This window comes from Cebus imitator, unplaced genomic scaffold (genome assembly GCF_001604975.1).
Source record: "Cebus imitator isolate Cc_AM_T3 unplaced genomic scaffold, Cebus_imitator-1.0 Scaffold132, whole genome shotgun sequence".
NCBI classification, from domain to species: Eukaryota; Metazoa; Chordata; class Mammalia; order Primates; family Cebidae; genus Cebus; species Cebus imitator.
This window is the reverse complement of record NW_016107447.1, coordinates 4,328,262-4,353,708: the sequence shown is the minus strand read 5'-3', so window position 1 is coordinate 4,353,708 and position 25,447 is coordinate 4,328,262. Positions and strand designations below refer to the sequence as shown.

Sequence of the window (25,447 nt, the reverse complement as noted above, 5' to 3'; positions counted from 1 at the left end):
TTTCTCGAGCACTTACTGAGTGCCAGGCGTGATGCTAAACGCTGCTTGTGTGTTAGCTCATCGGATCTCCCAGGGACCCTCTGAGCAGGGATTATTACAGTGTTCCCATTTTACAGATGAGGAAGCCAAGGTCCAGAGGGTGAGGAACTCGCTGAAGGTTCCAGGGTCGGCCTGTGGCAGAGCCAGGCTTTGAAGCCATGCAAATTCCCAGGGGCTGTACTTGACACCACCACACCATTCAGGCCCGGCATTGTCCCATGTCTGGGCAAAGCTTGGCATTTGTTGGCATTTCCAGACCATTACATGAATTACAAAAAACCCCAGGTTCAAGACCTACCGTTTGGGAATTATGGAATATCTGAAAAAACTTGCCTTTGGAGTTTAATAGGCCTGGTTGGAATCCTGGCTTCTGGCCATTCGACCGAGAGAGTGGGGTTTAGCCTCTCTGAGCCTGTCTCCCTTTCTGCCAAATGGGGCCAATCCTGGCTGGTGGCACAAGGTGGCTGCTGGACTTTAAAGGAGACGAGGCTCCAGAGTGAAATGGACCCAAATCAGATCAGCTTGCCTTGCTGCGTCACCTTGGGCCAGCTGCTACTTCTCTGAACCTGTTTCTTCTTCTGCAAAATGGAATGTCAGTCCATTCTTTGCCCTGGAGTGGATCAGAGGGCAGCTGTGGGGCTGGAGGTGGAGTCTTTGGGCATGTGTCTGGGGATTGCGGTGGTGGGAGGTGGGGGACAGCCTTCAGCGGGCTGCTTGTCCTTGCCTGGCATCCAGTGTCATGCCCTGCTGTCCCCTTAGGCTCCGAGGCCATGGCTGCTGGGCTGTGCCCTGGTCAGTGCGTTCTGAAGGTCAATGGCAGCAGCGTGATGAATGATGCTGCACCTGAGGTTTTGGAGCATTTCCAGGCATTCCGGAGTCGGCGGGAAGAGGCCCTGGTGAGTTGACCAGCAGCCAGGGCCATTAGGGAAGTCCTACTGGGTGGGGGTAGGGGGCTAAGGGCTGGGGGCTGTCTTCTGTTCTCTGGAGAAAAGCCTGCATGTACCACTGAATGTGAGTAGGGTGGGACTGCTGACCCAGCAGGGCACAGATGGGCCTGAGCTCTGCCTCCTTAAACCAGAGGAGCTGAGCCATGATACCCTGTGGCCTCGGTTTTTACAGCTGTGAAATGGGTGCGACCAGACCCTCTTCTTACCACATAGCCATGTTGGGTGGATAGTCACGTGATGTTAAAAGTGGATACTCCATTCCGTTGGGGGCCAGGGTTCTGGTGGAGGGTGATATTCCCTCATTGATTCATGCACTGGTTCACTCAGTAAGTGTGTTTTGAGCACCTGCTTGCACCAGGCACATTTGTAGACCCTGGGGACACAGGAGAGACTACATGTCTGCTCCCATGGCTCTGCCTCACGTTTTCACATCCCCTGGCTTCTGTATGGAGCATGGACTGGGCATGGTGAGGACTGAGCATGACTGGTGGTCAGTGAGTTTCCAGACCTCTGGAATCCACGGGCAGTTCACACCTCAGCCCTGTCCTTCCTCCCTACCTGCTGGCATGACGGCTGCCTCCTTACTCTGGCTTCTGGCAGGGCCTGTACCAGTGGATCTACCATACCCACGAGGATGCCCAGGAAGCGCGAGCCAGCCAGGAGGCCCCCAGTGAGGACCCCAGTGGCGAGCAGGCCCAGGAGGAAGACCAGGCTGATTCAGGTAACGGACAGGGCATGGCGTGACGGGAGCTTCCAGAGGGACTGAGACTCCAGAGGGGCTGGGTCCTCTCCTGTGTCCCCTCCCCCGCCTCCTCCCAGCTGGTCCACCTCCATGTCAGCAGGTTTGCTTTATTTTGGAGACAGGGTCTGGCTCTTTCACCCAGGCTGGAGTGCAGTGGTGCGACCACAGCTCACTACAGCCCCAACCTCCCGGGTTCAAGCGATCCTCCCACCTCAGCCTCCTGAGTAGCTGGGACTATAGGCATGCAGCACCACACCCAGATAAATTTTTAATTTTTAGAATATTTTTTAGAGATGAGGTCTCCCTGTGTTGCCCAGGCTGGTCTCTAACTTCTGGGCTGAGGTGATCTTCTTGCCTCGGCCTCCCAAAGTGCTGGCATTACAGGTGCACCACTGCGCGTGGCCACAAATTGAAATCTCTCATATCCCTGGGAGATTGGATACAAGACCTACCTTGGATAACAAAATCCGTGCAAACCATGTTCAAATAAGGCAGACACTGAGCTGTAACCAGCCCAGCTGTTTCTGTACCCCACTTCCATTTCCAGATTCTACACATCACTTTTTTTCCTATCCATAAATTTCCTCCCAGTTTAGTCTGCAGTGTTATGTCAGTTTCTGATGGCTGCTGTAGCAAAGTGCCATAAACCCAGCAGCTTAAGAAACACGCACTGTAAGTTATTACTTACAGCTCTGGAGGTCGGAAGTCCGAGTCCCACTGGGCTGAAGTCAAGGTGTCCACAGGGCTGTGGTCCTCCTTGGTGCTGTCGGGGAGAATCCATTTCCTTGCTGGTTTCAGCTGCCTGGTCCAAGCCACCATCATTTCTTACCAACACTGTTGCAGTAGCCTGCTCACGGCCTTATTCTCCTCCCAGAGGCTGTTCTCCTAAATGCGAAGAGGCCCTTTCAGTGGCTCTCTCCCTCCTCAAGGCTAAGACAGGAGTTTACCGTGGCCTTCGATGCCTTGTGTGATCTTGTCCAGACTGGCTCTCCAGCACCTTCCATCATTTCCCCACTTGCCCTCTCTGCTCCGGCTACTCTGGCTGAATGTACTCCTGCCCTGGGGCCTTTGCGCTGGCTGTGCCCACTGCCTAGAAGGCTTCCTCCAAAGCCCTCCTCGCCTCACCTCACCTTCCTCCCCTCACTCTGGTCTCTGCTGAGATGTTACCTCATTTGGCTTCCAGCCTTCCCGCTGCTGTCCCTGGGTCCCCGTCTGAGCCTGTGTGAGGACAGCCCTGTGGTCAGCCTGACTGTGGACAACGTGCATCTGGAACACGGTGTGGTGTATGAGTACGTGAGCACAGCGGGCGTCAGGTGCCACGTGCTGGAGAAGATTGTGGAGCCCCGTGGCTGCTTCGGCCTCACCGCCAAGGTCTCCTTGGGCCCTGCCTGGCCCTGCTCTACCCTGAGGGATTAAAGGCAGTTTCTCGTATCAGAGGTTGGGAGAAGGAGTTGGGTGGGACACCTGAATCCCATTTCCTTGGCTAAGCCTGGAGCCCTGAATTCTGGTCGTTCTCCTACCACAGGGTAGTGTGGGACGGTGGAGTGACTTGTCCCTTTTAGCCTCAGTTTACTCCCCTGCACCACGGGCCAGTGATATACCTGCCCTCATGGGGGTATTACCAGTGGGACAGGAGTCACTGCGGGTGAACTGCTCAGGATCCTCCCGGCACACGGGCAGTGCTCAGTAGCCGTTGACATTTCTGCAGATCCTGGAGGCCCTTGCTGCTGACGACAGCGTCTTTGTGGAGAACTGCGGGCGGCTCATGGCCCTGAGCAGCGCCATGGTGACCATGCCTCACTTTGAGTTCCGCAACATCTGCGACACCAAGCTGGAGAGCATCGGCCAGAGGATCGCCTGCTACCAGGAGGTGCCTGCCTGCTCCCCCCGGGGCCTCTGCCACGGGTCCCAGATATAGCATCTCAGCCTGGGATATTTGGGTTGTCGATGTCAAAGCCCAACCCAACTCAGCTGAAATGAACAGGAGAATGTATGGTGTGTATTACTGAAAAGGACGGACGTGAACTTACCACAGCATCATGGCAGAGTGGCCTCTCTGCATCTCCTGGCTTCGTTCTCCTTTGTGTTGGGTTCACTCTCAGGCAGGCCCTTCTCATGTGGTGAGGACACGTTAGCCCTTGGTAGCTCTAGCCTCAGCCAGCCCAGGTGAAATTAACTCCAAGGCGCTCTTGTTGGCTTGGCTTGGGTCACTTGGCTCACTCAGTTCCAGTCGCCATAGGGATGGAGAGGCACCCTGACCCTGAACTTCAGGAACCGAGGGTGGGCAGAGACAGTGCTTCAAGGATGGCTCAGGGGTAGCCAAAATGGAGCCATGGATGGGGTGGGCACCCAGAGGCCTTGGGTTCCTCCAGGCCTTCCCTGAAATCTGGAGCCATGAAACACGGTACAAGGGTTCCCCGTCTCATTTGGAGCTACTGGCATTTTGTCCAACTGTGGGACATCTGGCCTAGGCCAGGATAAAGTGGATCCTAGGTGTGGGCCAACATTTCCAGACCCTGCCCTCCGACTCACGACCTCATGGCCTCCGCTTTCTCAGTTTGCAGCCCAGCTGAAGAGCAGGGTCAGCCCGCCCTTCAAACAAGCCCCCCTGGAGCCCCACCCGCTGTGTGGCCTGGACTTCTGCCCTACCAATTGCCACATCAACCTCATGGAAGTGTCCTACCCCAAGACCACCCCCTCCGTGGGCAGGTCCTTCAGCATCCGCTTTGGACGCAAACCCTCCCTCATCGGCCTTGATCCGGAGCAAGGTACCTGCGTGTGTCTATTAGAACTTGGGTTCAGATTCTGCACTCCAGATCTAAAATAGAAAACTGTCTGAAGGTCAGCTGCCAGGGCTGGAATGGCAGCTCATGGTCATCGGGGATGACCGGCCGTCTTTGTGGGCAGCATCTCTAGATGTGGCTTTATGCCTTGTGGATGATGGTGTCTGCTGGGGTGCTGGCCATCATGTCTGTATTGCAGGCAGGAAAAAGAGCACAGTAGTTAAAAGCATGTTAGCACCAGACTGGAACATTCTTCTTGAAGTAACCGAATGGATTAAGAGTGTTTAAAAGGGAAAATTTCCTCCTTCACTGGGATCCTTGAAATGGGTTTTATTGTTCTGCCCAAAGGCCCCGTGGATGCTGGGGGCTGTTTTCCAGTGAGCTCTCCCTTCCTCCTCCGCAGGCCACCTGAACCCCATGTCCTACACCCAGCACTGCGTCACCACCATGGCTGCCCCCTCCTGGAAGTGCTTGCCTGTTGCAGAGAGTGATCCCCAAGGCCAGGGTCTCCATGACAGCAGCTTCATTGGCCAGGAAGACCGGGGCCTGAGCTTCCTGCTCAAGCAGGAGGACCGTGAGATCCAGGATGCCTACCTGCAGCTCTTCACCAAGCTGGATGTGGCCCTGAAGGAGATGAAGCAGTACGTCACCCAGATCAACAGGTGAGCTCTGGCCCCGGGAGTGTCCGGAGTGATTGGGGGCGGGCAGGTGTCTCAGTCCCGGCTCTGTGGACACTGTGGGTAGTATCATTCTTTGTAGTGTGGCGGGCAGGGGGGGCGCTGTCCTGGACATTATAGGCTATTTACAGTATCTTTGTCATCTGCCCACTAGATGCCAGTAGCACCCCCTTCCCCGATTGTGACAACCAAAAATGTCTTCAGACACTGCTACATGCCCCCCTTCGGGGAAAATCATCCCTGATTGAGAACCACTGCTCTAATGAAATATTATGGATATAGGCAGTGCTCATCAGTGAGGCTAAAACCATCTGCTGAGAGATTCTGGGGGCAGCTTTATAATTTTAACATCACAGACAGTGAGACAGCTGGACAAGTGGTCCTTTTGCTGTAATACAACAGGACACACACAGAGCCCCGCCCACGGGGGTCTTGCCAGCAGATACGGCTGTGACCTCACGAAGGCTCCAGTTCCCACTACTCAGCTCTAGGATGAGGGGCTGAGGGTGGTTCACTGGCACCTTGGGGAAGCTTTCGGCCAAATCTGGAGGGTGGGTGATTCTACGTGACAAATGACCTGGTTTCTTCAACGAATGACGGGGAAGCAGGCGTGGGAAAGAGGGGGAACTGTTAGAGATTAAAGAGGCTCGAGAGACGGACCAGCCAGATGCAGCGTCTGAACCCAGTTAGAAATCTGTTTCTAGCGTGCCCGTGTGAGGTGGCATTTTGAAACAATCAGGGATGTTTGTCCACAGACTGGGAGCGGGATGGTGTTGAGGACTCATTCATTCTGTTAGGCGCAGTTGAGCACTGTGGTCACGTGTGAAGCAATGTCTCTCACTCTCGACACCAGTGACATTTGGGGCTGGATTACTGCTTGCTGGTGAGCCGTCCTGGGTGTCGGAGGATGTTTAGCAGCATCCGGGGTCTCTACCAATGAGATGCTGGTAGCAACATTCCTGTTGAGTTGAAACAACTGCAGTGTCTTTGGACATAGCTAAAGGTTTCCTGGGGGGCAAAATTGCCCCAGTTGGGAACCACCTGTTTAAAAGAAAGTCCATATGTATTTGAGTCACCCGTGGAAGTAGGTATGGGGGGATCACCTGCTATCTTGGACTTGTTTTAAATGCTCCAGCGGGCTGGGCACGGTGGCTCATGCCTGTAATTTCAGCACTTCGGTAGGCTGAGTTGGAAGGATTGCTTGAGTCCAGGAGTTTGAGACCAGCCTGGGCAATGTAGTAAAACCCTGTCTCTACAAAAAAAAAAATAATAATAATCCTAGGATTAGGCAGGTGTGGTGGCATACACCTGCTGTCCCAGCTCATCAGGGTGCTGAGGCAGGAGGATGACTTGAGCCTGGGAGATCGAGGCTGCAGTGAGCCATGATTGCGCCACTGTGCTTCAGCCTGGGTAATGGAGCGAGACCCTGTCTCAGAGCAGCAAAAATGCTCCAGGGAAATACAAAGTGTTGGGGATAACAGAGGAAACAAGGTGGACCTGAGCGGCTGCTGTTGCAGCTCCCTGCTGGATACCTGGGCCCTTCGTATTCTCTCTACTTTTGTGTATGATGGAAGTATTTCATGATAAGGGGGAAAGAGTGTAGGCTCTGGAGCCGGGAGGCCTGGGTTCAAGTCCTGGTCCTACTACTTATCAGCTGTGCAAACTTAGGCGAGTCACTTAACCTCTCTGAGCCTTGGTTTCCTCGTTTGTCAAATGGGCAAATGAGGCTAATCATGCTACTGACTTTGTATAGATGGGGTAGGATTACATCTAGCCATGGCTTACGGATCACTGCTCACTTAGAAGGCATGAGACATGGTTCTGAGCACTTTATCTAGCTGTCACCCAGGCTACAGTGTGATGATGTGATCATAGCTCACCACAGCCTCAAACTCCTGGGCTCAAGTGATCCTCCTGCCTCAGCCTCCTGAGTAACTAGGACTACAGGCACATGCCACCGTGCCTGGCTAATTTTTGTATTTGTTACAGAGATGTGGTCTCACAGCTGGTCTTGAACCCGTGAGCTCAAGAGATCCTCCCACCTCAGCCTCCCAAAGTGCTAGGATTACAGGTGTGAGCCACTGGGCCTGGCCTGTTTACTCACATTTTAACTCCCTTAATTGTCACAGGAGGGTAAGATACAGATACTGATATGATCCCATTTTACGTATGAGGAAACTGAGTTTCCAAGCGTTTAAATAATTAGCTTTAGATCTCTAAGCTAGGAAATGGCATTGTTGGGATTTGAATCTGGGGTTTCGCTAGCTTCAGAACTGTGCTCTTAACCATCACTCAGACCCGACGTCGGGAATTGATGAGCTGTGGCCTATCGGCCATATGGCGACATCGGCCTGTTGTTTTCCTTTTTTACTTTTGGAGATGGAGTTTCCCTCTTTTGCCCACGCTGGAATTCAGTGGTATGATCTCAGCTCACTGCAACCTCTGCCTCCCGGGTTCAAGTGATTCTCCTACCTCAGCCTCCCGAGTAGCTGGGATCACAGGCACCCACCATCACACCCAGCTGATTTTTGTATTTTAGTAGAGAGAAGTTTTCGCCATGTTGGCCTGGCTGGTCTCAAACTCCTGACCTCAAGTGATCAGCCTGCCTTGGCCTCCCAAAGTGCTGGGATTACAGGCGTGAGCCACCACACCCAGCCTGTTTTCATTTTTAAACAAGGTGTCATTGGAACACAGCCACGCCCATTTGCTTCCACACTGTCCGGGTCTTTCCTGCAGCAGGTTGAGTGGTTGTCACTGAGACCCTGAAGCCGATCAAGTTGGAAGGATTTACTCTCAGGGTCTTTAAAGAAAAAGCTTCCTGGCCTGCGTTCTGGTAGAGGCTTGTGTAGCTTGACCATGAAAGAAGAAGCTGTGCGTCTCACAGCCCAGCGGGAGGGCCAGTGCTCACGCCTATAGCCACTGGTGGATTTTCAGGGAAGGGACACAAAGGGCCAGGTCTGTGTTTGTGACTTCAAGGCCTTTGCTCTCATAGGCTGCTGTCCACCATCACAGAGCCCACCTCGGGAGGGTCCTGTGATCCATCCATGGCTGAGGAGGCCTCCTCCCTGCCCCTGGTCAGTGAAGAGAGCGAGATGGACAGGAGTGACCATGGAGGCATCAAGAAGGTGTGCTTCAAGGTGGCCGAGGAGGACCAGGAGGACTCAGGCCATGACACCATGAGTTACCGTGACTCCTACAGGTGGGTGCCTCTGTAGGGGGCCTGGGGTTAGATGAGGATGTCCCTGGACAGGTGAGGCCACAGAACTGTGGCAACATCAGAATCAGTGAACATTTCCCAGGGTGCAGTGGGCTCAGGGCGCTGTTGCTGATAATGGTTTTGGGGGATTATCTGAGCCCCCAAAGCACATCCCAAAAACCCAGTTAGACTCCCAGCCTCAAAGCTGACATTTTACGGTTCACCCCACATGGATCCATCTGTTCCGCCTCGGTGTCATCCCACACATGCTGACATGATGTTGTCAGACACAGGGCAAGATTCCGTGGCGTGTTCGAAAACTCAGTATAAGACATACGGTTTCTGAAACAAACGCTATTCCTGTTTACTTAGTCCAAGGAGGAAGAGCACATTTGCATTTTTGCCTCCTAACCTGAGATGATCTAAATTTTCTACTGGTTAATTATAACAAGATCAGTAAGGTCCTGAGTAGTGGTTAAATAGACTAAAACTCAGTTTCCTGTAATAAGGCCATATCATGGGTAAGTTTAATTCCTTCCTGTAGATAAGCAAGCCCTGCGATCCCAGTGAAAGGTGACATAACATTTGCCCACTGTGTTTACGTGGAATCTTAGAGGGGTGCTTCAGTTGTTTGTGGGCAAAACTCAGAACTGAAACAGCTTGAGAAGACAGCCTTCCCCCGTCCTCCCAGCGTTAGTGCTCTTCCTGTCTTCAAGGGATTTGCCCGACCCTCATTCCCAGCTTGCCTGGCACCTGTGGAATGAAGGAGACGTGCTGGCTGCTGTGGCACTTCGTGTCCTCAGAGCCTCATGTCCGCAGCCTGAGATTTCACCGTCTCTCTGGGATTTCATTCTTACATTTTTGGGTCCTCCAGTTTTTCCGTTAATTTTCAAAAAAGTGAAGGAAAAAGTGTCAGGATTGTGGTTCTGAGGTCCTGGGTCCCTGTCCTCAGGAGGTTTCCAGCCAGCTTGGGGGCTGGGGAGACGGAAGACAGAGCTGCGTGGTTGCGTGTGGAATGGGCAGGTGTCTCAGGGCAAGGCTGTCCCTTGGGGACACTGGACAGAGTGACACCTGAGTGGAAGTGATTCACCATCCTCCTCCTATTTCTGCCTTTCTGTGCTAGAGCGTAGAAACATTTCCAAACCCTCAGGCATGGAAAGCCCACCAGGCCGGTCTTCCCTGCCCTTGGCACCCAGGGCCGGTGCTCAGTGCTCTCTCTGGGCTGCATGCCCACCCGAGGGCCCAGGGGTTTTGTTTACACTCTAGAAAGTGGGTTTCGGGTGCTGGGATCGGATGGCCTGAGCTAAGGGTGACTCAGCCCCTTCTCTGGGCCCCTCTGCAGTGAGTGTAACAGCAATCGGGACTCGGTCCTGTCCTACACCAGCGTGAGAAGTAACAGCTCCTACCTGGGCAGCGACGAGATGGGGTCTGGTGAGTGGAGCGGCAGCGGCCAGTGCTCAGGGAGAGGCTCCTCCCCATGAGATTTAGTTTTAGTTTACTTTATTGTACTTTCCTCTGCGTTATATTGTTTTGTATTTTATTACATGGTCCTGTACTTGATTTCCTTCGATTCATTCATTCAGCAAATATTTATGGAGTCTCTTATTATGTGCTGGGTGCTGGGAATGCAGCAGTGAATGAAACAAACTTCTCAGCCCTCTTGGAGCTGATGTTCTCCCTGAATGTCATGGACATGGAACAGATAGAAGCATGCATGGTGCAGTTCTGTGTGCTTGTGTATGGTCACGTATGATGAGTGGTTGTGATGAGGGTGCTGACAATAAACAGGTTAACCTCAGGGTTTATGTAAAAATGATAACATGCACAAACCAAAAATCCAAATGACATGGAGCAGTTCAAAGAAGTACATAAGGCTGGGTGTGGTGGCTCACGCCTGTAATCCCAGCACTTTGGGAGGCCGAGGTGGGTGGATCACTTGAGGTCAGGAGTTCGAGACCAGCCTGGCCAACATGGTGAAACCCCATCTCTACTAAAAACACAAAAATTAGTTGTGGTGGTACACACCTATAATCCCAGCTACTCAGGCGGCTGAGGCAGGAGAATTGCTTGAACTTGGGAGGGGGAAGTTGCAGTGAGCCGAGATCTCACCACTGCACTCCAGCCAGAGCGACAGAGTGAGACTCCATCTCAAAAAACGAGCAAACAAAAGAAGTAAATAAAAATGAGTGAGAATCTCATCATCTCCCCCAGAAATGACCCTTGCCAGCATTTGGAGTTCATTGGTGAGGGTCTGTGAATGCACAGATGGACAGGTGGGTAGATGGCTGGACAGACAGGCATAGACAATACTTTATAAATTAGATCATGCTCTACTTACAATATTTACTGAAAGCCTGAAATTGGTTTTTATTTTACTCTCTTTTACTTTAGACTTTAAAGCAATTCATTTTGCAGGTAGGTTGTTGTATTCACACAGTGTGCATAATTCAGAAGGCACCAGAGGGTGCACGGTGACAAGCCTCCCCCCAGCCCTTGGTTTTCAGGCTGTCACCGCTGTTCCTGCTGTCACTATAGTCTTGCCTGTCCTTTCAGAGATAGTCTGTGCCTCATAATTTAATTTTAATTATACTTCAATTAACAGACGAAAAAGGAGCTCTAGCAAAGTGGAAGAAATTGTTGAACTTTAGATGAATGTTTCATCACATAAGATCTTTAACTGCACAAACTGCCCCCAGGAGGCTGTAGGAAGGAGTTGGGAATGACAGCTGGTGTAGCTGAACCAGCCAGGCGAGGAATCGGGAGACGTGGCCTCTGGTTCCTTCTCTTTGCTCCTCAGTCCCTCATTTGCAGAATGGAAACAGTAACAGTGCCTTACAGTCTTGTCATGCGTTAGTGCCTGTTGTCCATTTTGCAAATGAAGAAACAGACTCAGAGAGGTCAGGTGATTTGCCCTGTGGCTCACAGCCAGGACCTGGTCTTCAGACTCCAGATCCCCTGTGGGTTTGGAATTCTGTAGCTGTGTCCTGCTCTTGGGAAGGTGGTTGAGATGGGGTGAGGTGGGGCAGGAATGGCTGATGGCTGTTGCTTCTACCTCCCGCCAGGAGATGAGCTGCCTTGCGACATGCGGATCCCATCTGACAAGCAGGACAAGCTTCATGGCTGCCTGGAGCACCTCTTTAACCAGGTGGGACCTTTGCCCCACTCCTGGTGCAACTTTGGGTTCCTCCCATCACACCTGGGGAGGGCCCGTGACCCGGGGGCTGTGGGTCTTTGGTGTCTGCTGCAATGTGGAGGGCCACAGAGCCCAAACCAATGCCAGGCTTCTTGCTCCCCAGGTGGACTCCATCAATGCTCTCCTCAAGGGGCCAGTCATGAGCCGGGCTTTCGAGGAGACCAAACATTTCCCCATGAACCACAGCTTACAAGGTGAGGGGCAGCCAGCGCCCACAGAGACAGCCTGCGATGGGGAAGGGCGCTAGACAGGGCGGGATACCCGGGCTCCTGCTCAGCTCTGCCCCTCTACTGCTGAACGGCTGTGGGCTCATCCAGGGACAGCGATTTTAGCCCTGGGCCACACCCAGCCCATGGCCTGTTTGTATAGATTCTGAGCTAAGAACAGTTCTTTTTCTTTTTGTTTTCTAGCTTTCTTTCTTTCTGTTTTTTGGAGAAAGAGTCTCACTCTGTCACTCAGGCTGGAGTGCAGTGGTGTGATCACCGCTCACTGCGGTCCTGACCTCCCAGGCTGAAGTTACCCTCACAACCCAGCCTCCTACAAGTAGCTGGGACTACAGGTGTGTGCTACTTTGCCTGGCTAATTTTCGATTTGTTTTTTTGGAGAGACATGGTTTTGCCATGTAGCCAAGGCTGGTTTTGAACTCCTGGGCTCAAGGGATCTTCCTGCCTTGGCCTCTTGAAGTGCTGGGATTTTAGGCATGAGCCACTGTGCCCGGCCTTCCTTCATGTTTTTTAAACCATACTCATTTTTTGCTTATTAATGATAACACTTTTTAAAAAGCATAATTCTTAAAAAAATTTCATTTTGAAAGGACCTTATTGAATTCCTTATATATGAAAAACTGGTATAACATGGCAAAAATGTATGATGAGCTATAATGATAAATTAAATGCAAACAACAACAAAATATCATTACACTGCAGTTAGGCACTGTTGCCTGCCAAGGGCTCCTGGTTCTTCATTTAAGAGAGGGATTTGTGAATTAAAGAAGCGTTAAGGGCTTACCAACACCCAATTGAGGCTTTCTTCTCGAAATGATTGAGGGAAAAGGAATTGAAATTTCTTATCTTCTCCCACCTACCTTTCCCCCCATTTTCCCACCTACCCACCCTGCTCATCTACCCAGCCTACTATCCATCAATCTACCCATCTACCCGCCCACCATCTGTCCATTCATCCATTCATCCATCTACTCATCCATCCATTCACTCAGCCATTCATCCATCTACCCATCCACCCACCCACCCACCCACCCATCCACCCACCCATCCATCCATCCACCCACCGACCCATCAATCCACATATCTATCCATCCATTCATCCATCCATCGCTTGCCTGTCCGTCCATCCATTCTTCCTTCCATCCATGTGCTAACTCTTTCATCCTTCTACTCATCCATTAATCCATCCACCTATCCATTCATGCTTCTGTACATCCAGTAAATAATTTCCCAGAACCAGCTTGTGCCAGGCCTTGTACTGGGCACTGGAGACCCTGAGATGAATCTAATACTGCCCTGACCTCGAGGAGCTCCCAGTGAGATTGCCACTGGGTGGGAAGTGGTGAGGACTTGGGGCTCCCCAGCTCAGCTGTGCATCCTGCTGTCTCAGGATCAGCTTTCAGGGATGGACCTCAGAAAGCAGAAACAGCAAACCCACAAATATATCAGAAATGGGACCTTGCAGGAGGAAAGAGGCCAAAGGAACAGAGGCCTTTGTCTTCCTGGCCTCTGAATGGTGGGACCAGAGGCTAGCCCCAGCACTGTCACTGCCCAGTTGTGTGACTTAAGGCATGTCACTTTCCCACTCTATGTGTGGGTTTCCTCTGTGTAGGGAAAGAGTTAGAACTCATGTGCCGGCTCAGCTGGTTGCGGCTAGTTCCTGAGAATCCATCTGTGGCTGCAACATCCAGGTGTAGACAAAAGGAAAGCTGTGATTGATTTGTGAGGTCTGCATTGGATTGGCTGTAGCTGTGGGGAGTCCTGGTCTCAGAGCAGCAGGAAGGAGTGCTGAGATTGATGAGTAAGGTCTGCCATGGTTGTGGTACCATGAAATAGTAGCACAGTTACCCTTCATGGACCAGATAATGCGCAGGAGTCCTGCCAGCTCCCTTGGTCTAGGATTATGAGCTTTGGGATCTGTGATGGGACATAGGCCTTTGTGCCACCGTTCTCCAAAGCTACCTCTGTCCCTTCCCTGGCCCTCATGCCACTTTCCTGCCCCAGAGTTTAAACAGAAAGAAGAGTGTACAATCCGTGGCCGGAGCCTGATCCAGATCAGCATCCAGGAGGACCCCTGGAACCTCCCCAACTCCATCAAGACCCTGGTGGACAACATTCAGAGATACGTGGAAGGTGCGTGGGCAGGGAGGATGCATCATGTTGGGGAGGGGCTGTGGCCTTTGGTGTGGAACATGAGAGTCGGGGATGGATCCAGCTCTGTGAAGCCTGTTTCTCCATGCCCAGGGAGAGGACAAGAGAAGCGATGCCTTCTTTCAGCTGAGTGTCCTACCCTAAACAGGATATGGCATGAGCCCAGGAGTTTGAGACCAGCCTGGGCAACATAGTGAGACCCTGTCTCTACCAAAACAAAAACTAGAAACAAAACAAAGCCCTGATTTTGGAGGCTGAAAAGGCTGAATTTGTTCTCTCTCAGCTTCCAAAACAGTGGATATGTGGGTTCCTGTTATTATCAGGGTATGAGAGGAGGCGCAAGCTGTCAGCCCACCCACCGGATTTGGGCCCACAGATAGGTTTGGATGCTGCGGCAGCGAAAACTGACTCTGCTGCCAGCCCAACAGAGGTTCTCACATAAAAACTTGGATTTCTCGCTGCTCCTGATCAACCAGAAGATCTGGTGACTCCAGGCCCACAGTCTCCCATCCCACCTGGAGAGGAGTGGTGACCGCTCTGTGTACATGGGGCCAAGGTGCTTTCCAGTTCACCCCAGTCTCCACCGCTCCCTGTGGCCTGGCGTCTGCTCCACGCATCTTACGGGGCCTGCCTGTCCCCTGCTAGCATCTGTGTCTGAGACTCCTGGGTTAGAAGAATCTGGACCAGGGAGATGTTTGACCAGGACAGTGGGAGGCTCAAGGACTCTGGGCTGTTCCCCCGGGGAACGGCAGCTTCTGAGTTGCAGTCTCTGCTGCCCCGATCTGTCTTTGTCTCTGAAAGTGTAACTGGTGAAGAGCCTCGACTCTGGGTCCAGACCACCAGGGCTTGAATCCCAGCTCACCTGCTTACTGGCCATGTGATCATGGCGAGTTCCTTGACGCCTCTGGCCTTAGTTTCTTGCTGTGTCAAATGGGCTCACAGTGCCGCCTCCCTCCCATGTGGTCGGGAAGATTAAATGAGTCAGCATAGGTCATGCACTCGGTGCCCTGGTGCCTGGCGTGGTGAGTCCCACCCTGGCTGCCTGGCGTGGTGAGTCCTGGCAAGCGTGCACCACTGCCGCTGCTCTCGATCTTACCCTGCCCAGCCTTGAATTCTGCAGTCTTCCCTAGGGAAGCAAGCACCCCAAGAGGCCAAATCCAAAGCCCTTCCACATCTTTGTAAGCCCTTTCTGGGAGACCAGGATGTTCAGCTAGAAAGAAATGAGTTTTTTTTTTTGCAGGACAGGACGTGTGTAGGGCCGTGCCCATGTAGGATGAGAATACGTATGTGAGGCTGTGAGGAGTGTGTGTGTGTCTGTGTACACTTGTGTGTTTGTTGTGTTTGTGTGGGTGCGTGTGCTGTGTACACTTGTGTGTGTGTTGTGTTTGTGTGGGCGCATGTGTACCTGTGTGTGTACATATGTATGTGAGTCTGCATGTGAATATGCGTGTGTCTGTGTGGCATGCACTTGGGTGTCTGTTGATGCATGAGTGTGTGTGTGTGTATATACATGTGTTCCTGGGTTGTACCTGTGAGCGTGTGCCCATACTTATGTGAACAAAGTGTGAGCCCGGGGCTGTGGCCCAAGGGTTAAAGGGGCTGGTTTCGTCTGTGTCCAAGGCTTGCACATGCAGATGGTGCTCACGGTTGGGGTTCCACTGCCTGAGGCTGGGGGTTCCTGGAGTTCACTCAACAATCAATAGAAGCTTCTTGAGTGCAGTCTTAGGTACCCAGGGCTCTGCTGTGAAGGGTCAGAGCACCTTGGAAGGTTCCACTGGGAGGGGCCTGGTTCTGCCCTCACCCCTTCCTGCCTCCGCTCAGCCCATCCCCCTTTCTCTCTCCCTTCTCCTTCCAGATGGGAAGAACCAGCTGCTCCTGGCCTTGCTGAAGTGCACAGGTGAGGGCTTTAAAGGTGTGTGGGGTACACATACCCTGCCTCTTCCTCCACCCAAGGCCAACCATCCATGTCCTCAGGACCTGGACCGCAGAGGCAACACTTTGGCCTGGAGCCCCTCCAAGAGCTACTTGAAACTTGCTTCTTCCTCGTGTGTCCACAGGACAAGTCTCAGGGCCCTGGGGCCAGGAGCCCTGTCCCCTGCCTCTGACCAGGCCTGGGTGGATGTGGACAGGGCCCCGGGAAAGAGGATGATGTGAGGGAGGTCCTATGCCAGGAGAGCCTTCAGCCCCAGCCTGGGAGCTTCCACCCAGCAGATAGTGTGGAAGAGAAGGGGGAGGAGGTAGCAGGAGAATCTTGGAGACCTCTATCCCTCCCTTCTTTCCAGAAATTCTCAGGCAAGGGGGATCTACAGCAGGATCTGGGTCAAATTTGGTCAGTAAAAACTCATTGGCCAGAAGCCGGCCATTGGAAATAATTCCTTCCAGAAGATTGGGACCCTGAAAGACCAATTGCTTGAAATTGGCCAGTTCTTCAAATCATGCCAGGGTCAAGGACAGGGGGCAAGGGAGGAGGCGGGGGAAGGAAGAAAGCATAGTTCTCCTAAGCAGAGGAAATGGCAACTGCGTTTCTGAACACGTGGAGTTTGGCAGAAGAGCTTAGCACGATTGGCATTCTACTGGCCAAGGCCAAGGCATCCCGTAACGAGAGGAGAAGTGGCTGAGGGCGAGGGTCTTGGGCAACCCTTAGGAAAAATCACAAGGTGTTCGTTTGTTTGGTTTTCAAAGCCAAACAAACTGAGATGAGTCACTGAGAGAATAGAGTTTTGGCACGTGGGCTTGCTTTTTGGAGAATTGATATTTGTGGAATTGGCTTTTGGTGGCTGGGATGTCCACCAAAAAGTAATTTCTGGCCTAACGTGAGCCCTTCGTGGGGGGTTTCCATGAGGGGCTCTGGACCCAGGGCTTTGGGGTGTGGGCCTCCTGGTGGTGTGGGAGCATCCCTCCACGAGTCCCCTGCCCTCTACCCCCAGATACCGAGCTGCAGCTGCGCAGAGACGCGATCTTCTGCCAGGCCCTGGTGGGCGCGGTGTGCACCTTCTCCGAGCAGCTGTTGGCAGCCCTGGGCTACCGCTACAACAACAACGGGGAATACGAGGAGAGCAGCCGCGATGCCAGCCGCAAGTGGCTGGAGCAGGTGGCGGCCACGGGCGTGCTGCTGCACTGCCAGTCCCTGCTCTCGCCGACCGCAGTGGTGAGTGAGCAGGCGGGAGGGCGGCCCTGCTGGCCCACCTGCTGGTGCCCGCCCAGGCCAGGGCGAGGGAGCCCCTACCCACTCGCTCAGGCTCCCCCGGGTCTCCTCATTCCCACAGCAGTGATTTGTTGGGCACCTGTGAGCTGTTTTATGGGCACTGGGATCCAACAGTGAACAGAGTCCCTGTACCCAGGGCTCTTCAGTCCCTGCACACGGCAAACAGAGGTAATAGAATCCATGCTATAGATCAGCGGCTCGCAGCCCAGGGCAGTGTCCTCCCTAAGGGACACATGGCAATGTCTGGAGACGGTTTTGGTTGTGACAGCTGGGGGACTGAGGTGGGAGTCAGGTGGTGGAAGCCAGGGTTGCTGCTGGACAGCCAGAGCCCCAAGAGTCACCGGTGCCTCTGAGGTTGACTCCAGGAGCTGGCTGGTGGGGCGGCCTGGTCCTGGAGCGCCCTCTGCCGGCCACTGCTGCACAAGGCACCTGCCTGGTGAGAGGTTGGCTGTCACTTGATTCCCAGAATGCACAACCTGGGACCCAGGGAGGAAGCAGGGAACACTCAGCCCTCACCTTCCTCTTCTCACTGGGGATGCTGGGCCCAGTTCTTCATTCTCTGAATAGCACGATGTGCCAGGCCTTGAGCTGGGTGCTGAACGCCTGAAGCTGACTTCCTAGTTGGGGGAAGCAGCTTGAGAAGAAGAAAGGACGGAGGAGGGAAGGGAGGTGGAGAGATGGGACCCTCTGCAGGAAGCTTGGCGGATGAGGCAGCTTCTCCGGATTAGGTGGTCAGACAGGTTGTGTGAGGTGGTGACGCCTGAGCTGAGACCTCAGCCAGCCAGGCAGACAGTGTGAGGCAGAGTGTGCGGGGCAGAGGACCAGCATGTGCAAAGGCCCTGAAGAGGGGCCGGTGTGGCCAAAGGGGAGTGGCAGGGGGCTGAGGAGATGCCAGGACCTGATCTGTAAGGCCTGAGACTTTATTCTGGAAGCAGAGGAGGGGTCAGAATTTTGATATAAAGTGATATAATTTGGGTTAGGTTTTCCAAACATGATTTGTAGGAGAGAGTATATTATTTTGTGGCAGAGAGTGACAGAAGGGAAACCTGGTGTCATCCTGGCCAGAGATGGTGGTCTCTTGAACCCAGGTGGTGGCCGGGAAGCTGAAGGGAGGTGGGTGGGTCTGGAGGATATTTTGGTGTCGACCCATCAAACTTAGTGATGGATATGACCAGGGTGAGTGGGAGGAAACTGAGAGGTCAGAGGTTTGGATCTTGGATGACGAGTGAATGCTGGTGCCGTTTGCTGAGATGGGACTGACTGGGGGAGGTTGTGGAAGGAACTGGGGACTTTTATTTGAGTGTGTGAGATTTGAAATGGTTAAGTTAAAAGCCTGGTTTGGTGGTCTAGGCAAGAGAGGCAGTGACTTTACTAGGACCACTCAGTGAATTAAGGCAGGGATGGGCTCTGTGACCCTTGAAAGTGCAGGACAAGCCACAGAACACACCACGATTTCACATCCACTCTGGAGAGGCACGCTCAGGACCTGGCACCCAGTGGGCCTATAGTCTGGAGTGCCGACTGAAGTTGAATTCAGCATGTTGATATGGAACCCTGGGGCACGGTTGGCATCTGAGACTCCTCCGCACTGTCTTCTTCCTGCAGAAGGAGGAACGGACCATGCTGGAGGACATCTGGGTGACCCTGTCAGAGCTCGACAATGTCACCTTCTCCTTTAAGCAACTGGACGAGAACTATGTGGCCAGTGAGTGATTTCTCCCACCCCCACTGTGAGAGTTGGGGTCCTGGGGTGGAAGGGATGGCTCTCTGGAGTCACCCTGTCCCTCTCCTGCCTCTAGGCCAGCTGCCCAAGGTGGGCTCAGTACTCAGTAGTGTCAAGCCTCATGCCCACAACATGATTGTGAGAGCCGAACTTTGGGGCACACATGCAAAAAGAGGGTTTTGTTTTTGTATAAACTCAGCTGTCTTCAACAGCTCTTAAAAGAGAATGAACCTAGTACACAATTCTTAATAAAATTTTCCCCTAGAGATGTTCTTCTTTGGAGTGAAGACTTGTTAAGATTTTTAAAGGGCTTAAATAAGTACCGTAATTAAGTTCCATCCTCCCTTCCTCCTTTGCTGTTGTCCTCCCCTCTCCTTCCTTCACCCTTTCTCTTTCTCCCTTTTTCTTTCTCTCTTTCTCTCTGCGTCTCTGTTTCTGTTCTTCACCCATCTATGTATCCATCCATCCATCCATCCATGCATCCATGCATCCATCCATCCATCCATGCATCTATCCATCCATGCATCTATCCATCCATCCATGCATCTATCCATCCATCCATCCATGCATCCATCCATCCATGCAACCATCATTCATCCACCTATCCATCCATTCACATGTTCATAATTATGAGCACATAGTATGTGTCAGGCTGTGTTGTGGGCCATGTAACATGGTCCTTGTTCCTGCCCTCCTGGAGCTCACAGTCTAGCCCAGTGTGTCTCAGCCCTGCTTGCACTCTGGAGTCACCTGGGGAGCTTTGCAACCATCCCCGTGCCCCGGGCCTTAGCGATTCTGATTAGTTTGTCGGGCAGGGTCTGGGCTCTGGGGTCCTAGGGCAGTTCTAGGTAGCCTGGATGTGCAGCCAGGGCTGGGAACTGCTGGGCTTGCTTCTGAGAGCAGGGTTCTCAGAGCGTGGCCCCTGGAGCAGCAGTAGTACCTGGGGGCTTGATAGAAAGGCAGATTCTCCGGCCCAGCCAGAACTACTGCCTCAGAAACCCTGGAGGTGGAGCCCAGAGGCCTGTGTGCTGAAAGCCCTCCAGGGGTGCTGAAGCGCATGGGTTTAATTAGGAACCATGCCCTGGATTCATGTTTCTCAATTTTTTTTATTTCATTAAATTTCATTTCATAAAAAACCTTTTTAGTTAATTTTTTCCTAATTGCTGCGCCCCTATGAAATTTTAATACTACGGTCATATCCTATGTCTGTTTATCTGGGTATCTGTGCTTATCATACGTTAAAAGAGGAAAGGTTTTTCATCCTCCCTCCCATGCGCCAGTTTTCATCTGCTTGGGGACAGTGTCTTTCCTGCTGAAAATGCATGGACTAGAGTCTAGAGGGAGGGCAGGTTCTCTATGAGTAGCAATTGGAATTGATATGCAGCAGCTGTCTCCAGGCTGTGATTGGCTCGGACAGAGCTTTGACAGATGAGTGATGCCTGCTATGGGTGCAGGTGGGGTCTGGGTCCCATATTTTGCCCTCCCTGCCCTAAGCGCTTCCTTCTGGCTATGAATCAGATGCTTGCCCCGTTTGAGGGCAGCTTTTCCCAGGCGGGGGCCCTGGGCTACTGGGTAAGGGTGAAAAGAGCATGGGGGAAGCTCAGACCCCAAATGCTGTGGAACCCCCAGCGACGCAGAGTCGGCATCAGGCTCAAGAATTAAGCAGCGGAACTAGGAGCTGATGAAGCAGGCGAAGGGGAGCCACTGTTCTTGAGTGAGAGGGAAGGGCTGTTAGAGGCTATCCCTAGAGGGCAGGAGGGCAGGGAGGTCTGAGGCCACCCCTCTAGAGTAGGGAGAACAGGGAGGTCCCAGAGTGTCCCTCTGGACTTGGGGGCAGGGAGGTGCCAGCTCTTCTGGAGAGGTGTCCCAGGGCTTCTCCTGGCCTCGGCCTCAGCAGTGAGCCACCCTGCCCTGTGTCCTTCCACAGACACAAATGTCTTCTACCACATCGAGGGCAGCCGGCAGGCGCTGAGGGTCGTCTTCTACCTCGACAGCTACCACTTCTCCAAGCTGCCCTCCCGCCTGGAGGGTGGGGGCAGCCTGAGGCTGCACACCGTGCTGTTCACAAAAGGTGAGCTTCAGACCTGGGGAAGGGGGTTCGCGGCGGATGGGCCAAGGCCACCAAGCACACCAGCTCCCAACCGCCTGCCCTCCTGCATCTCCCCTCCCAGCGCTGGAGAACGTGGAGGGGCTGCCTTCTCCAGGCAGCCAGGTTGCGGATGATCTGCAGCAGGAGATCAATGTGCAGTCCCTGGAGAAGGTCCAGCAGTATTACCGCAAACTCAGGTATCCGCCGGGGTCCCTGTTGGGGGCAGGAGTCAGGAAACCTCCATGTGGAGTGGGCATTAGCATGGAAGGTGCCAGATGGACCTCCAGCATGGGCAGTGGGCCACACACCTTTTCTTGAGTGCCTACTGTGTGACAGGACTTTGGCTGGCATGAGATTCTCACAGTAGTGGGCCATGGATGCCACTTTACCGATGAGGCCACTGAGGCCCAGGAAGCATACACACTTGCCCAAGACCACACCGGCTATTTGTACTGAGAGGAGCTGGGTTCATTCTACAGATGGTGGGAGCTAGGACAGGGCGCCTTGGGACTCTTGGGGCCGTGAGTGAGGCCTTGGCTGCTCAGAAGAGAACCCCAAGGGAGAGGGGGCGAGAGCAGGGCCCAGGTGTCACCAGGAGAAAGGCACAGGTTCCAGGAGGCACTTCTAAGTTCTGCGGCTTCCACTCCTACCACCCTCCCCCAGCGCCCTTCCTGTGTCTGTCTCGCCACCTCTGTCTGTGACAGGCCAGGGAGACAGGTGCAGGTCTGGGCTTCGTCATTTGGAAATGGGAGAAGGAGACTTCATCCGTTTGCGCAGAGAAAGCGTCCAGCCGAGTTACTGAAACTGGCATCTGTTTGGACTGATCAGGGCTGTCATCAGTCTGTTCTGCGCCATCTGTGGAATATTCTAAGTCCTGCCTGTGTGGTCATTCATTCATCTCTTCATTCATTTAGCACATGTTGAGGCCTCCTCTGGGCTGGGCCCTGTTCTGGGTGCTTGTTTGGGAATCTGCAGTGAGCAAAACAAAGTCTGATTCTTCATGGAGTGTATATTCTAGAGCAGGGGTTGTCAAAATCCAGCCCACCTCGCTTCCCTGTTTTGTAAAGTTTTATTAGCACACAGCTGCGTTCACTCGTTTTCACATGCTCTGTGGTTGCTTTTGTGCTGCAGTGGCAGAGCTGAGTGGCCATGGTTGAGACTCTCTAGTTCACAAAGCCTAAAATAGTTACCGTGGGGCTCTTTACGGAAGAAGTTCGCTGACCCCCGTTCTGGAGGGGGATGAACGATGAGCCAGTAAGCCCAGAGCCGTGAGGCGCCATGTGGTGAGGAGTGCTCAGAAGAGAGAAGAAGCAGGACCAGGGCCTGGGGAGCAAAGGGCTGGGGCTGCTGTGGATGGGCAGACAGGGGAGGGGTGGCACTAGAGGAATGCCCAGGAGGCCCCTCTTTCGCCACCAGCTGTTGTAGGAACAGGTGCCTGCAGGTGAGGACGGCCTGCAGGTGCGCTCCAGGATTTCCTTCTGAGGGTCGGCTGTGGGTGGAGTCTCAGTGGCTGCAGTGGTTGGGACCGCTGGGTAGGGGCGGGAGTATGGCGGGTGTGATGGGCCCTCCCTGCCATCCCCATCTTTCTTTCACAGGGCGTTTTACCTGGAGCGGTCTAACCTGCCCACAGATGCCAGCACCACGGCAGTGAAGATAGACCAGGTGTGTCCACCTTTTCTCCCTCTGCGGCGGGAAGCTTGGGTAGGGTGGGGGGGCCTGGGGGTCAGAACTCAGCAGACAGGCCCAGGGTTGTGCCCCAGCAGGTGCTAAGTCAGAAGCCCTTGAGACCCTGCAGTCTCTCCTCCTCCAGGAAGTCTCCCACAATAGCTTCCTCCCCGTTCCAGTACTTCCTGGGATGATTTTCTTTGGCTGGCACCTGCCCATCTGTGCCACTCCAGTCCCCTTATTAACCACAGTGTTTCTCTGAGGCTGGAGCCTGGACCTCATGACAGATGTAACCTGTATAATGTTCTTCTCATTTGTTTGTTTCAAGTTTGCTGTCAACCTTTAGAAATCAAAAGATTTCCCATAAAAATGGAGGCTTCCAGCTTTTCTGGAGGAATGGGAAAATCTGGCTGTTGGGGCCCATGTTGCCATCTGTCCCCTTGGCCCGAGCCAGGAAAAGCTCCCTCTCAGGGGCCCCCTTGCCTCTGGCCCTGGACGCATGTCTTTTGGCCTGCTGGTTTTCTAGAGTCAGGCAGGCCTTGCATCTGATGATTTTGGGGTGCTGCCTTGGGGCTGTAAGCTGGGGGCTTTGGGAGATGTGAGGAGCACAGCCCTTTGGGAGTTTCCACTCTGACTGACAGTGTCCCTGCAGCACAGCACGTTAGTGAACTATCACTTGCACCTCCACGTGGGGGTCAGGGAGTGCTGGGGGCAGAAGGGAAGAAGGCTTTTTCTGGAGAGGGAGCACTTGTGTTTGTCTTGACGGGCTGGGAGAGGGCACTTTCTTCAGGCTTAGCTGGGAACACACTGGGCAGATGAAGAGAATTAGGTTGGAAGGTTATACCTGAAATATATGGTGAACACTGACTGCCAGCCTGTAGGGCAGTGGGGAGCCACAGAGAGTTCCTGAGCAGAGGTTACGGAAGATTGAATCGCATTGTCAACTCCAGAGGGGTGACCTGGGAGGCAGCTGTAGTAACAGAGCTAGCTTAGAAGGAGACGGTGGGGAAGGGGGCCAGGTGGGGGCTGTGGGGCTGTGGGGACCTCCTCCAACTCCCCGGCATGTGTGGTACCCCTCACAGCTGATCCGCCCCATCAATGCCCTGGACGAGCTTTGCCGCCTCATGAAGTCCTTTGTCTACCCCAAGCCTGGTGCCGCTGGGAGTGTGGGCGCCGGTCTCATCCCCATCTCCTCAGAGCTCTGCTACCGCCTGGGGGCCTGCCAGATGGTCATGTGTGGCACGGGCATGCAGAGGTGAGCTGCCACCTCCTGAGTAGGGGCGTGGGGAGGGGCTGGCCCAGCTTCTGGGCAGTTTGGGGGCCTGTGGCAAGGAGGCAGGATTCCAATCCTGTTTCTGCCATTGCCAGTGGAGCCCCGACAAGGCCTTGGCTCTGTCTGCATCTCAGTTTGTCTGCCTGTGAAATGGGATGGCAGCAGCAGATAGTCCCAGCAGGGCCGTGGGACCTGCTTCTCTAACGCTGTGGGGAGGGTGCATGGGAGCTGTGCCCTGGGGTTCCGCTGGAAGCCTCGTTCAACATTCACAATGGCAGTTGCTGGTTTGTGGGGCCTCCTGGTCTCACTGGAGGCTCCCCTACCTCCTACCTCCGTCCTTTGTCCTCATTGCTCATCCGGGGAGCAAGAGGTCACCTTCTGCAGAGTCCTCCCTGACCTCCCATTACACACTGTACCTGCTCCCCACTCAGCGCCCCCCAACCCTCTTCCTCGAAGCCCTCACCCCTTGCAGACAGCACCCTTCGCTGGGGTTTTTATTTCCTCCCTGCCTCTCGCAGTGCAGGGCTGGCTCTGGGAGGATAGGGCCCCTTTTGTTCTATGCTATTCCTGGGACCTAGAGCAGAGCCTGGCCTGAGGCAGGTGCTCGAGAAACATTTGCTGAATAAGTGTTGCTGAATAAATGTTTCACAGGGCCAGTGCCCCCGCCTCCTCCTCAGGACATTCCGTGCAGATGACCTCCCTTCCCTCTTCCGCCAGCGCAGCAGTGATAGTGGGGCCAGTTTTAGGGACCTCAGCTAGGGGCAGTTTTACCCTGGGGAACGTTTGGCAACATCTGGGCGCATTTTTGGTTGTCACAACTTGGGGGAGGGAGGAGCTCCTGGCCTCTAGTGGTGGAGGCTGGGATGCTGCTCCGCTTCCTGTGGTGCCCAGGACGGCCCCTCCAGCTGGGCAGGGTCCACTGTGCGCCACCGTCTCCCTCTCATAGTTACAGTTTCGGGAAGCTCAGGTTAACCCAGCTGCCCAGGGTCACAGAGGCGTTTCATGGAGGGACAGGATTGGAATCCCAGAGGTCTCGCTGTAGAACCCACGTTCTAGAACTGTTGAGAAACCCAGAGAGGTGTGAATCGATGTGTCCATCTCAAACCCTGCTGTGCCAAGTCGTGAGGCTTCCAGGGAGTCCCCCATTCACTCACTCAGCAGATTCTTACCAAGTCCTCCGAGCAAGACACTGGGAATGTCACAGGGAACTCAGTGGGGCTTCCGCAGAGGGGAAGCACCAGAGCGCCTTCGAGTGAGGGTGGCAGCTGCCTGGAGGAGTGGGGGGAGACACAGCAGGAGGCGGCGCAGCCGTGATGGTCAGGGCCAGGTCTGGGAGGCCGTGGGAAGGGCAGGACGTTGCCCCAGCTCTCATCCACTATCCTCTGACTCCTGCTGTCCTCCCCCCACCACTTTCCTCCCATCCCCTGCTGTCCTCCCTCCACCACTTCCCCCCTCCCCTGCTGTCCCCTCTTCCCTGCTGTTCCCCCTCCCCTGCTGTCCCCCCTCCCCTGCTGTCCTTCCTCACTGTCCCCTCTCCCCC

General features: G+C 53.8%; 1 protein-coding gene across 1 annotated transcript in view; it reads left to right on the top strand.

The window, feature by feature from the left end:
- PREX1 (phosphatidylinositol-3,4,5-trisphosphate dependent Rac exchange factor 1) overlaps nt 1-25,447 on the top strand; it is a 205,015-nt gene that overhangs the window by 175,217 nt on the left and 4,351 nt on the right. Inside the window, exons 20-37 of the mRNA XM_017541375.2 lie at nt 799-935; nt 1,587-1,707; nt 2,912-3,099; nt 3,437-3,598; nt 4,286-4,496; nt 4,915-5,173; nt 8,181-8,387; nt 9,727-9,815; nt 11,447-11,529; nt 11,681-11,771; nt 13,806-13,934; nt 15,808-15,849; nt 16,880-17,100; nt 18,763-18,862; nt 20,808-20,951; nt 21,052-21,166; nt 22,565-22,631; nt 23,717-23,889. Of these exons, the coding sequence (XP_017396864.1) occupies nt 799-935; nt 1,587-1,707; nt 2,912-3,099; nt 3,437-3,598; nt 4,286-4,496; nt 4,915-5,173; nt 8,181-8,387; nt 9,727-9,815; nt 11,447-11,529; nt 11,681-11,771; nt 13,806-13,934; nt 15,808-15,849; nt 16,880-17,100; nt 18,763-18,862; nt 20,808-20,951; nt 21,052-21,166; nt 22,565-22,631; nt 23,717-23,889 (2,539 nt within the window). The remainder of the gene's footprint in view (nt 1-798; nt 936-1,586; nt 1,708-2,911; nt 3,100-3,436; nt 3,599-4,285; nt 4,497-4,914; nt 5,174-8,180; nt 8,388-9,726; nt 9,816-11,446; nt 11,530-11,680; nt 11,772-13,805; nt 13,935-15,807; nt 15,850-16,879; nt 17,101-18,762; nt 18,863-20,807; nt 20,952-21,051; nt 21,167-22,564; nt 22,632-23,716; nt 23,890-25,447) is intronic.